At 46.3% G+C, this 13499-nt stretch overlaps 1 protein-coding gene across 2 annotated transcripts in view; it reads left to right on the forward strand.

Moving 5' to 3' along the window:
- The first annotated feature begins 251 nt into the window (after positions 1-251).
- The window catches only part of Rtkn2 (rhotekin 2), a 66569-nt gene continuing 53321 nt past the window's right edge, over positions 252-13499 (forward strand). Inside the window, exons 1-2 of one of the 2 annotated variants that reach the window (XM_048451572.3) lie at positions 252-431; positions 6760-6956. In XM_048451572.3, the coding sequence (XP_048307529.3) occupies positions 393-431; positions 6760-6956 (236 nt within the window). In that variant the 5' untranslated portion in view covers positions 252-392. Of the gene's footprint in view, positions 432-2436; positions 3411-6759; positions 6957-13499 lie in introns of those variants that run through there. The other variant, XM_085679721.2, reaches the window with a different exon arrangement.

Consider the following 13499-nt stretch of genomic DNA (forward strand, 5'->3'; position numbering starts at 1 on the left):
TCGGGCCTGAGTCCTCCACCCCGCCCACCGGCTCAGGCCCCGCCCCCAGCTGAACCCCGCCCTGCCTCCCTCCCCCCACGCCTGCCCAGCCCACCCAGGCAGGGTCTCTTCCTTCAAGCCCCGCCCACCCAGGCCGGCACGCTGTTCAGACCCCGCCCACCACACTCCTAGGCCCCGCCCGCGCTTAAAGCCGGCTGTTCCCGAGGGTCTCTTCAGAGCTCTCGGGTCTCCGTCGTCTTCTGGCGGCCCTGGCCTCAGCGCCGGTAGTGCGCTTGCGCGGCGTCGCGGGCTGGGTTTCCCCCGCAGTCGGACTTGGTACGGCCGGGCGGTTGGTGCAGTCGGCAGCTGCAGCCCCGGGCGCGCTTTTCAAATTGTCCCCGACTTGCACGGAGATGGAGGGGCGGCTGCGGAGAGGCCTCCCTGCGCAACAGGTGAGCGAGGTCGAGGGGAATGGCATGCTGCAGCCTGGTGAGAGTTCGGGAGCCGAGCGTGCACTGTGGGTTTGCACGGCCGTAGGCTGCACCCAAGGAGGAGACAGGCCGGGGCTGGAGAAGGACACCGGGGCCTTTCTCACCTGCCGGTCCTCCCCAGGCTTGCAAAGCCGAGGTGATACACTGGGAACGGGTGCCCGGGTTGCTATTAGAGCCTCCGCGGCCCGTACAGCTGTTTATCTAATGCCCCCAAGGCTCTGCTCTCACAGGTGTGGGCGTGCATCAAATTGTGGAGACGGCGGGCTAGCACGCTCTTAGCTTTACAAGTAGAAGTTTAAACGTGGATTCTTGCACAAATACGAGGGAAAAGGGAAGACACTGAGTTGCAAACAAATTCAGAGGTTTTTTTTTTTAGCCATGTAAAATGTGTTCAAATCTTTTTTACTTAGTGTAGCCGAGAATATTTTTTGTTTTTATTGAACTATATATTTTTCTCCGTTCCCCTCCCTTCCTACCCCCTTACTTTCTACCCTTTCCCATGATCCCCATGCTCCCAATTTACTCAGGAGATCTTGTCTTTTTCTACTTCACATGTAGATTAGATCGGTGTATGTTTCTCTTAGGGTCCTCTTTGTTGAGGTTCACAGGGATTGCAAATTGTAGGCTGGTTTTTCTTTGCTTTATGTCTGAAAGCTACTTATGAGTGAATACATATTATATTTGTCTTTCTGGGTCTGGTTTACCTCATTCAATATGATGTTTTCTAGTTCCACCCATTTGCCCACAAATTTCAAGATGTCATTCTTTTCTGCTGTGTAGTACTCCATTGTGTAAATAAATGTACCACATTTTCCTTATCCATTTTTCAGTCGAGGGTCATTTAGGTTGTTTCCAGGTTCTGGCTATGACAATGCTGGTATGAACATAGATGAGCACATGTCGTTTTGGCATGATTGAGTATCCTTTGGGTATATACTCAAAAGTGGTATTGTTGGGTCTTGAGGAAGGTTGTTTCCTAATTTTCAGAGAAATTGCCATACTGATATCCAAAGGGGCTGTACCATCTTCCACTCCCACCAGCAATGCAGGAGTGTTCTCTTTACTCCACATCCTCTCCAGCATAATTTTCTTTACCTTCCCCTTGGTCTCTGCCAGCATGGCGTAGTTACAGGGTAGTAGGTAGACAGTGATTTCAGTCAGAATTACTTATGGATTGTTTCTCTCCTTTTACCAAGCACCACCATCCCTGCCTTCAACAATAAGGCCTTTCTCTGTCTCTGTGCTGTTCTGGCTCTTAAAGCCTTTTAGATGTCTCTCTTCTGTCATCTAGATCACCTGCTTTATGATTTTTTTCTGCGGTGGTAGAGATCAAGTTCAGGGCCCTGTACCTTCTAGAGAGGCAGCACACCACTGCTCTAGCTCGGATTTCTGTGTGCACACGTGTGTCAAGTTAACGCTTGTCTGGGCACATACATGTGGGGGCCAGAGTCAGCATTGGTGCATTCCTTTATGGCTCTTCACTGTTTTATTTTTGTTGTTGTTTGTTTTTTGTATTTTTTGTTTTTGAGACAAGTTTTCACCATGTAGGCCCCGATTGGCCTGAAACTCAGCATGTAGAGGAGGCTCGCCTGAAATCACAGATCTGCTTGCCTCTGCCTCACCTGAGCAGAGATGAAAGGTGTGTCTCTCTCTCTCCCTCCCTTACTCTCCCTCTTTCTCTGTCTCTCTTCTTCTCTCTTCCTCTCTATGTTTCTGTCTCTCTCTCTCTCTCTTTGTCTTTCTCTCTCTCTTCTTCCCCCCTCCCCCGTGTGTGTGTGCGTGCGTGTGCATGTGTGCAAGAGAGAGGGAATCTTTTATTGAACCTAGAACTTTCCATTTTCTGCTAGACTGACTGCCAGTAAGCCTGCGATCTATGTCTTCCCCTCTCCATCCCTGGGCTTGCAGGGGCACAGCTTTCCAGCTTTCTGTGGGTGAACTCAGGCCCCCGTGCTTGCACGTTGAGCCATCTCCCTGTTTCCTCATTTCTACTTTTATGCATCTTAAAGATTTATTTTTTTATGTATGTGTATGCACATGTGTGAGAGGGTACCTGGGAGGCCAGGAGAAGGTTCTTGATCCCCTGGAGCTGGAGTCATAGGTGGTTGTGAGCTGCACGTTGTGGACTCTGGGAATTGGAGCTCCTAGCCTCTGAAGAACGGCAAGCAGACAAGCATCCTAACCGCTGAGCCATCTTTTCAGCCCTCATCTTCTACTTTTTAAAGCGTCCAACTGTTCCGTGTTTTTGCTTTGCTCTGTCCATTCCATCTTAGCGGCTAACTTTAACACTTATCGTAGCAGGACAGTGATATGACTGTCTGCCTGACCCGATTCTGTGCAGGCCCTTATTCAGAAAGCGGAACCCTGAGGAAGAGGATGGCTAACTCGTTCTTCTTGAACCCGCATCCCCACATTCCAGCAGGATGCACACAGAGCATCCTTTCTCATTGGCCACAGTCATCCTTTACTCTGCCTGATGGTTCCCTTTGGGCCCAGACAGTGATAGTGATGGTTGTAGTTCTTCTATCCTCTTGGAGGACAGTCAGCATCACTGTTTGCTCAGTGAATGGCCTTCCTTCCACGGTCTGTCTTCCCACTGGGTTGCCCCAGACATCAGTGTCTCCCCAGCAGTACTGTGCACCTACTCAGTAAAGGCTTCTCCTTTGGTGTTGTAAACCATGACTTGCCTACAGCCGGCTAGTGGTGTTGATCGGAGGTTTCCTTGTAGACTGCGTGTGTGCTAACAAGTTGTGTGGGAAACACAAACTTGCTACCATCGTGGACACTGTTAACTGAGTGTGTTCAAAGCCGACGTGTGCAAACACTGAGCAATGAGTTCACCCTGTGTGTCATTCCTCTTCCGTCTGCTGGAGGGAGCCCTGGGAAAGAAGGCAGGGTCCTCGTCTAAGGGTATTTCCACTGGAGTGGATTAAAGGCCACGTGGTAAGTATTCATTTTGCTGACTACGCTCTTTAAGTTTCTCATCTTGGCCTCTGTGGTTGGAAAGTAGCCACAGCCAGGATGAGCTAGTATGATTCAGTACTTTATTTACAAAAACAGGCACCATCCGGGCCCTAGTTGGCTAACTCCTGCTGTAAAAGACGAAATTCCAGTCATAACTGCCCCAGATGCCTCATTTCCTTAGTGAACATTAGCTTAATCCCAGGTATAAGCTTTTGTTTTGGCTTTCCACTCTTATCTCTTTTTCCCAAGCCTCTGTAATTATTTGAGTCTTTTTCAGCTGTTGAGGACAGGACAGCAAAAGGCTCTGCTCACTGATCAGGCAGAGGCTGGGGAGTCCAGGCTAGTATAGAGTGTGGCTGTGGCCCCCTGCTGGTTCCTTCGGGTTGTTGCAATTTTATAATGGCTGAATTTCAGGGTCCCACAATACTTGTCCATCTGAGCCACTAAATCACTAGGTCAGCTGTTCCCAACCTTTCTGAAGCTGTTGACCCCCTGCCATAAAATTAAAATTATCTCATTGCTACTTCATAACTGATTTTGCTACTGTTAACAATCCTAATGTAAATTAATGCAGGATATCTGATATGTGACCCCTCCCCCCAAAGGGGGTCACGACTCACAGGTTGAGAACCATGGGGTCGGGTGCTTTAATACGGCTCTTTCTCTGTGCCTCAGTTGGTCCTCAGATGTAGCCAGCTTTCAGGACCTCTGTCAGTTCAGTCAGCTTGTCTCGTTGCTGTGTTTAAACAGGCAAACCTGAGTTTTGAGGCACCAGCTGGCATTTATTTACATTTGCACTGTGGCATAAAGCGGCTCATCCCAGCTTTAGGTGCTCCCAGCATGCACGTGCAAGCACTAACCAGCCTGCCACCATTGGTTACTGTAGACATACGGGTCACGGAGATGCTTCTTACAATTAACTGCTGAAGGCATGGAAAGAGTCATTGGGCCAACAAGTCATACACAGATGAAGTAAGAGTTGAGGAAACGCCGTGATGTGCAAAGGAGACTGGCAAGGGACAGCGTTTATACGGTGCCCCAGTTTGAGTCAGTGCACACTACATGATGAGGCTAGCATGTAGATTCTACAATGTGAGGGCTAAGGGTAATTAATCAGATATGTCCTCTTGTATGAATGTCTCAGCTGATTAGTCTTGGGGAGCGTCAAATCAAACCATCCGGCCGTTTGCTTCTGGGGGCGCTCTTCTTAGACACTGTCAGCTCTCCTAACTGGCAGCTTCTCTTCCTTATGAAATGATTGTCCTTTTAATGTTCGCCACTTTTATCGCTAGACTCCCTTCACACTTTTTAAATTGATATTTCAGTACAATGAGGAAGTAGTAGTTTTTACTGCCAAAGCTGGGATCATCGCTTTTAGAAATAGACACAGAAATCGGTTCCTTCGCACCTTACAGTTTTTACAAAGTGAATTGAGAACTGCGCACCTTGTTTATAGACTTTTAATGATACGAATGAGCCCATCGCCTTGACTTTAAATAGACCAAAAGACCAAGAACCAGAACTAAACTACAAAGACATTTCTTGGTGACTCCAAAATAAACCCATCCAGAGCTGAGTCTCTGTCCCGGCAGCCCAGGCCTCTAGCATTTCCCAGGCCCCAGCTCCTAGCCTTGGCTTCTACATTTTATTTCCCTTGTTCACTGTGCTGCCCAGCCTAGTCTGCTCTGCTGTGGAAGCTCACTTCCTTTATTAAGCTGTCTGTTCTTTCAGAAAGTTTTTCCTGGGTGCATTCAGTGTCCCTCAGCCACATCCCAGTGTCCGGTATCACTCATAATCTCGGTGTGCGTGTAGTTTGTTGCTCAGTTATTTACTTAAAAATATTTTTATTTGTGTGTTGCGGGGGGAGGGGGCACGTGCGCGTCTGTAGAACACAGAGGGTGTTAGTTCCCCTGGAGCTGAAGGCAGTTTTGAACTGCTGGCGTGTGCTGGGGACTGAGTTCTGGCCCTCTGTGAGAGGAGAAGCAGCAGCGTGGTTCTTCATTGCCAAGTCATTTCCCCAGCTGCTTACGGTGTATGTCTTAAGGCTGCCGTAACAGACGTAACAAAAGACCAACACATCCTCCCCATATCTGGAGGCCAAAAGTCGGAAGTGAACACCATTGCCCTCTGCAGACCCTTCCTTTCCTCTCCCAGGTGCTGGCTGCTGCCACTAACCCATCATGTTCCATCTCTGTCTTCATGTGGTCTCCTCACGTGTCTGTCATCATAGGGCCTTCTCTTTGTGTGTCTTCAGAAGACCAGCCGTGTGTCTGTCTGTCTGTCCTCTTGTCATGTCTCTGTGTGTCTGTGATGCACCCTCTCATGGGACGTGTTACTCTTTTGGCTTTTTGAGGGACTCATTACCCAGCTCCCAAGTAAATCACACACGGAGACTTATTTCTTACGAATGTCCAGACTTAGCTTGGCTTGTTTCTTGCCAGCTTTTTTTTTTTTAACTTAAATTATCTTGACTAGCTTTTACTTCTGGGCTTTTATCTTTCTCTATTTCTGTTTACCTTTGTTTCCATCTTACTCTGTAACTGGCTGGGTGGCTGGCCCCCGATGTCCTCCTATTTATACTCTGTGCCTGCCAGCCCCACCTAAGCTTGCTCCTGCCTTGCTACTGGCCGTTCAGATCTTTATTAGGACCATCACGTGTTTTAGACAGGCATGGTAACACAGCTTCACAGAGTTAAACAAATGCAGCATAAACAAAAGTCACACACCTGAAAATAATATTCCCCAACAACCTCTGTTTCTGTGTCTTTACATGGCTTTGGGGTGTGTGTGTGTCTTTATGTGGACTCTGTGCCTGTCTTTATGTGGCTTTTGTGTGTCTGTATGTGGCTTCTGTGTCTGTCTTTATGTGGCTTTTGTGTGTCTGTGTCTTCCTAGCCTTCTCCCTAAATCTGTATCTTTACATGACCGTATTAAGATTTGAGACCCATTCTAATCCAGTGTGACCCTATTTTAATTAATAACGTGCAAAATTTTGTGTCCAAATAACAGCACATTCTAGGGTTCTGGGTAGACAAGAGTGTTGAGAACTCTATTATGCTAATGGTGTTAATAGTAGCTTTGTTTTTTCTCAGCTATGTTTCCGTTTTGTTTAGCCAGTATGTTGAAAAAAATTCCTTATAATGAAAGAAATTTAAGAATTTGGCAAATAACTTTTTAAAGTCGCTGTATTTTTATAGTGTGACAAGTCAAAAATCTTGTTTCATTCTCGGAATGGTACAAAAATAAATGATGTCTATTAATTCCCATTGCCTGTCTTAGACGCAGTTCTAGACGATCGCTACCTCATACAAACGATTCTCTATTTTAGGACTGCAGCATCCGAGAGAAAATAGACCTAGAAATCCGCATGCGAGAAGGAATATGGAAGCTGCTCTCCCTGAGTACAAAAAAAGACCAGGTTTTACGTGCAGTTAAGAACCTCATGGTGTGCCATGCTCGGATAGAGGCGTACACGGCGGAGCTCCACAAGTTAGAAGAACAGATTGCAAGTCAGACTGGAAGACGGTTAGTGTTGAAGTATACCTCCACTTTACTGTAGTTTGGTATTTGAACAGCAGACACGGTGTCATTTAAGTGGACGTAAAAAAATGTCAGATCACCAAACCTTCTAAAGGCAAGCGTGGAAGTGCCAACTGACAAAAGGGTTGTGTGAACAGGAGAGCCTGAAGCGCGTTCACTGAACAGCCACTTCCATGGAGCGGTTCCTGGTTCAGTGTGGGAAGGTGGCTTAGGAGCAAAGACTGGAGAAAGGGCAGAGATGGAGAGAGTGAAATCCATAGAAAATTGTCTTTAAGAGAGTAACTGCTGGTGCTAGAGAGGTGGCTTTAGTGGCGGCTCACAGCCATCGGTCACTCAAATGCTAGGGGATGCTGTGCCCTCTTCTGGCTTCCTTCGGGCACCTGGCATACCTGTGGTGCACATACATGTGTGCACACAAAACACCCTTGTCTGAGAATAAAAATAACTCTTTTTCAAAAATTAATTGCTTAGAAATACTCAAAGAATAGCAGCACCTTAGATAAATTGAATTGAGTGGGCCACAGATTACAAACGTGGAAGTGGAAGGAACTCCAAACCCACAGCCCTTCCTATGGTGAGCAAGTTCCAGGGAAACGCGTGGCATCCTCGGAAGTGTTGCCAGCTAGTTCTGGCAGGGCTCGCTGGTTAGTTTCTGGTCCTGAGGTCTCTGTCACATGGCCCTTGTGGAACAGTTGGAGCATTTGTGTATCATATAGTCTCCTATCCCACAGACAATGCCAGGTCTTTCCCGGACCTTGGGTGAACTCCCTGTTGTAGAGGCTTGAGTTCAGGGTCTGTTAGTATAGCATTAGGCTCCCTTGTTGGTGGTAGTTCTGGCTCAAGTGAAAAGTCTGTGTGCTTTAGTGGTTATTGGGTGGGGCCCTGTGTCCTTACATTAAATTCCCTAAGAGAAAGGTATAGACAGGTCAGTGATGTTTCTGTGAAAATAAAACAGGAATAAGGCTGTGATGCAGTAGACGCCTAGATACTACCATTTGCTCAGCCAGCTTCACCAAACTCTTGCTGGTTGCAGGAAGCTTAGTAAGAACTATGCTCAGATGTCTCCATTTGAAGAGAGCATGTGACGGTATGTCATCGTAGAGCAACGTAAGAATCTCTAGCAAGCGTGTTCCCTTTAGATACCATGTCTCTTCCTTAGTTTAGTCTGTGAGGGAGAGAAAAGAAATATATATATATATATATATATATATATATCTCCACATATCCACACACATATACCATTTTAAAGAGAAGGACACTGGTCTAACTCTTCTAAAATTTTACAATGTCAAAAATTATTGAATTGTTGCTCTAGAGCAGTGGTTCCCAACTTTCCCAATGCTGTGACCCTTTAATACATTTCCTCATGTTGTGCTGACCCTCGACCATAGAATTGTTTTCATTGCTGCTTCATAACTGTCATTTTGCTGCTGTTACAAATTGTAAAGTTAAATATCTGCATTTTCTGCTGGTTTGGGGACCGCGACCCACAGGTTGAGAACCACTGTTCTAGGTTTTTTTTTCCCAATGCAGAATTGAATCAGAGGGCCATGGTGCGTCTGAGAAACATCTGATGTGCACTGGATACTGTGGACTGAAGGAAAAACAGTCCCACCACATGAGGAGGGAGGAACAAAGCTGCTCCCCCAAAAGAAATAGCAGATGCAAACTTAGAGCGAAGGACAAGCAACAGAGGACACAGAAGGGGATGCACTTGGTTGATCTGTGTAGGGTTTGCCAGCTGAAGACCGAGACTGAGTGTTAGGTGAGGTGTGGGATTGGCCCCCAGGCACTGGGCTGCCCATCTTCACTAAGATCTGGAAACCAGGACTGTTAGCCTATCCGGGGTGCACAGTGCTCCCAGAACTAGGCCAGGGACCCGAGGACTTCAAAGGCTCCACAGCCCCTGAACCCCATCTCCCACCCGCATCCCACTTCCACCTGAAACCAGCCTTGCTTCTTTCTACCTCTCAAACCTCTCAAAGCTGTCAGGTGATTGCAAGATTTAACGTGTATCTTTTTAAAAAGTTTCTCTTACTTTTTTAAACAAAGAGAATCCACGATGTAATAGTGTTTGGGGAGCTTGCATGCAAGCAGAGGATTGAGTTAAGTAACAGAAATAACCATATTTTAAGACAAATAGTTAAGACAGGGAGGCACAGAAACAGCAGTGACCTAGTATCTAATAATGAAATAGCTTTTGTATGTGTTTTCTAAAGTCGGGACCTTAGTGTGTAGATGACCTGCTGTGTAGCCCATACCAGCCTGGAGCTGGTCTGCCTCTGCCTCCCTAGTGCAGAGATTACAGGTATGTGCTACCATGCCTGGCATGAAATGACTTTTTTTAAGGTTTACTTTATTTTTAATTCTGTGTATGTGTGTATATACATGAGTACAGGTGCCCTTGCTGACTAGAAACAGTACCAGGTCATTCCTTGGAGCTGGAATTACAGGCTGTTGTGAGGCACCCAGCCGTGGGTGCTGGGAGCCAGACTCAGACCCTCTGCAAGAATGGCACCTGCTCTGAACTGAGCAATGTCCCCAACTCCTGAAATGACTGGAGTGAATGAGTTCCTCTGGAGCTTACCACTGGGTCTTCACTTCCCATGGTCTGTATCGTAGACCGCCACCGAGAGCTGGTGCAAACGACTAAGTAAGTTGTCACACTTTGTTAAAGCCTTTGACACTTGCACTGTGAGCACCAACTTAACTTCCATCTACCCGGGTGGTGGTTGGAAGAACTGAGAGCAGAGAGTCGTCGCTCTGCAGTTCGGGAGGAGGAAGCCACTTGCCCGGTTCCCCTTCTGAGTTTACAATGAAAACTAGGGTTCCCTGGGACAGCAGTTAGCTACGTGTTGCTTCCCCTTATTTCCTTTCGTGTTCCGAGGCTCTCACTGCCTCCTGCTGCGCACAGGGTCCCGCTTTGCCTACTTCTGCCTTTAGAAAAACCACCTCTTTATCTCGAACTCTTTCGCAGATAAACGCCCGCAAGTGTTCACTGAGTCGGCCGTTAATTTCGTGGCACGCACGTTTGCTCCTCCGTTGCCTTCTCTCCGTATGAACACAGTGTTCTGTTGAAGCATTTGGAAAGGAGTTTGCAAGTGGGGCATGCGCACCTCAACAGTCTGGCATGTGTCTGTCTTTAAGAACATGCTTCCGCATAGTCAGAATATGGTTGTATGCACAGTCTTAATAGTTTTCTATATTCACGTTTATCCAGTGGCTCAAGATCTCCTCATAGTCGGGGTTTTTGTCTGCCAGGGTGTTTTGTCCCCCACTAAAAATTGATTTGGTTTCATGCAGTGTACTTGGTTACATCGCTTTGGTTTCTGTTAATAACCCTTTTCTAAAATCCCCCTTTCGCTAATGCTTTGAAGAGTCTAGACACTAAAACTTATAAATACCCTACATTCTGCACATGTCTTGTAGTTCTCTTAAGTGGTCCTGGAGCCTTCTTCATCTCTTCTTTACTATAGCTGGAAGTTGACTGTGGGGTCCTATGGGATTGAACCTATGACCTTGCACTTGGTAGGCAAGCTCTCTACCACTGTGGGATTTGAACCCATGACCTTGTATTTAGTAGGCAAACTCTCTGCTACTAAGCCCCCTACTCAGCTCTTATTCTTCTCTTTATTTTGCAGTGGGGTCTCACTGAGTTGCCCAGGTGGACCTTGAACAGGGGATCCTGCCTCAGCCTTCCCAGCAGCTATATTATAGGCCTGTGCCTGAAGGCCTCACACAACCTCTTTCAAATGGAGCTGACATCAGCTTCTTGTCTCCTTTTTCTCTCTTTGCCTTTTGTAAGTGACATCTGAGAACTGGGTCTGGGTGAGTATATTATCCCGCAGGCTTTGACGTCAGTGGCTTAATCATCCATCTCTACTCCTCGCTTAAATTGCTTATTGCAGAGAGGTTTGCAAACAGGGATTGTTTTATTCTTTCCCTTCAGTCCCCATTGGCTAAAATTCTTCCATCAAGGACCTTCTGGGTTTGCCCGTTTTTACTAACCACCTAAGTCCCTTTTTTGCTGTTCTTGCCATCATGGGTGCCATCTATGGTTGACCCACATGGCCACACCCTGAAAAAAAACTGATTCTTTTCCCCTCAGAAGCATCATTTGCCAGCAGCTCCTCAGCTCGGGCAGGTCTCACGAGCCCGCCCACTCCCTGCTGGAATGTTGACTGGCTTCATCTTAAGCAGGTCTTGTGCAGGCAACCGCAACCACTGGCTACCGTGAGGTCACGAGTACAGGGTCCTGTCTTGTCTAGAGGGGACACTGTTTGGCTTTGGTCCTGCCTGACCCTAGTGGTCTTTCCTCCCTCCGTTTCTGGGGGCCCCTGAGCCTTGACAGAGGGGTTGTGATATATATCCCTATTATATATATATATGTCCTATGGTTGAGCACAGTGCAGACACTTAATCTCTGCACTTTAACTGTGATTACTACATTCACCACCATCATCCACTGCAAAAAGAAACTTCTCTCAGATACTATGTCCATTAAGCAAAGTAGTGGTAGTAGGTTCACAGCCAGGACCCCGAGTTCCTGAACAATGGATTCTTGACCAGATTTACAGCCCCGGGCATGACTCCCCTCTTGCAGAACAGACGTTAAATTCAGTAGAAAGCAGTCAGTTACCCCCATAGCACTCATCCCCATAACATCCATGCCTCTGGGGCACCCATGGGTGTAGCTTCCTACGCTAGTCATAATTGTAGCTCACAAGTTCACAGCTGGTTAAGACCGTTAACAGCCCCGCCCCTCAGCAGCTTGTAGAGCTAGCTGGTGGTTAGGAAGCTTCTTGGTCAGGAACAAATTGACTCGTCCATGCCTGGTGTCTCCAGAAATAGGATCTTACTGTCAGGTTCTGGTGGGTGACCAAGAACAGGTGGCATTACCCTGCATCGTTGGGGGTTCTCGGACTTTCTTTTTTCTGCCTTAAACAATTCTTTTTATTTATTATCTGTGTCAAGATTCAAAGTTTATTCTGTTTTCACTTTGCTCTCTCTCTTATTTTCGTGTGTGTTTCCATGTGTGCCTGTGAGTGTGCAGTTGGAAGCCAGAGGTCAATCCCAGGTGTTGTTTCTTGGGCATTCTCCACTTTGGTTTTTTTTGAGACAGGGTCTCTCTCATTGACCTGGGGCTTTCCCGATAGGCCAGAATGGGCTAGGCAGTGAGCCCCAGGGACCTACCCATGTCCACCTCCACAGTGCCAGGGGTTACAAGCTCAGGTCCTCATGCTTGTTTGAGTGCTCTACCAACTGAGCCTTCTCTCAGCCTTCCTCACTGCATTTTGAATTGTGTTATTTCTACTTTGTTATTTTTAATTATCCATTAGAGTGGATAATATTTATATATCAAGACGGCCATCTGCACCTGAGCTGTAGACTTCAGTCTTCTCATCTGTTACACAGGATAACGAGCATTGCTTTCCATTGTGCCATCCAATGACCTCGAACATTGTGCCGTCCAGTGCTGTCACGGACTAGGAAATGCCACACGTGAGTGGCTTTTCTTTCTCTTCTTCACATTCTTGCATAAATCAAGTGTTTTCTCTTAGAGTTGCTACTTAAAAGGGCAGCTTCCCTGATTACAAAACTTTTGGGCTGTAATTTCTTCCCTTGAGTCTTGAAAATCTTCCATGTCTTGGTATTTTTTTTTTGAATAATATCTAATTATTTTTCCTTTGTAAACATCTTGGCCTTTTTGGCTGGAGACTGAAAGCAGTGTTTATTTATTTATTTTTTTGTTTTGTTTTGTTTTTAACGTTGAAGCTGAATGTGTGTAAGGTGGAGTCTTGGGCTTAGGTAGGGACATACACACATACACACACAATTCTTGTATTTACTGAAAAGTTTCATTTCAGGAAATAAACTGTTAATTTTATCTTATTTTTTTCTTTAGAACTCTTGCCACTTACACACACATTTTACCCTGGCCCTGTTTTCTGTGACCATCCCTGCGATCTTGTAGCACTCAATTAATTTTTTTTTCTTTTTTTGGTTCTTTCTCTTGCCAGCTACATCCTGAATTTGCTTTCCAAAGCTGATCCCAGAACCGACCTTACTTCTTCCGGTTCTGTTCTTCATCCTTCTCACCGTGCATCTGCCCTGCTTTATTCCATCTGAATGCTTAGCCTCTGAATTCTCGCGGCCGCACCCACCCCCTCGGTTGCATGTGCGATGACCTGTTTAACTGCATGTAATTCGTTCTGGAGTATTGCATTCAAGTTTTGTTGTCGTTTTTTTTTTTCTTTTTTGAAGATGTGGTTGCTAGAATATTATCAGCTGACTCTTGACTCTCCAGTGGCTGTGTATAGATGCAAGGGTCTCTTTTTGGTGATTGTTATTATTCTTAATAATTTAGCAGTGTTTTCCTGGGCCAAGACCCTGGTGGTCTAAGTGTGATGCTGTTAAAAGGGCTTCTGTGGTTTCTTTCTCAGTGGTGATTTGTTTTAGAATAGTGGACCATTCCTTTAATAAAGCTGCTGTGGGGACATTGGTTGATTTTCTGGTTCTTGGACATGA

This window comes from Myodes glareolus, chromosome 18, assembly GCF_982192425.1.
Source record: "Myodes glareolus chromosome 18, mMyoGla1.1, whole genome shotgun sequence".
Classification (NCBI taxonomy): Eukaryota; Metazoa; Chordata; class Mammalia; order Rodentia; family Cricetidae; genus Myodes; species Myodes glareolus.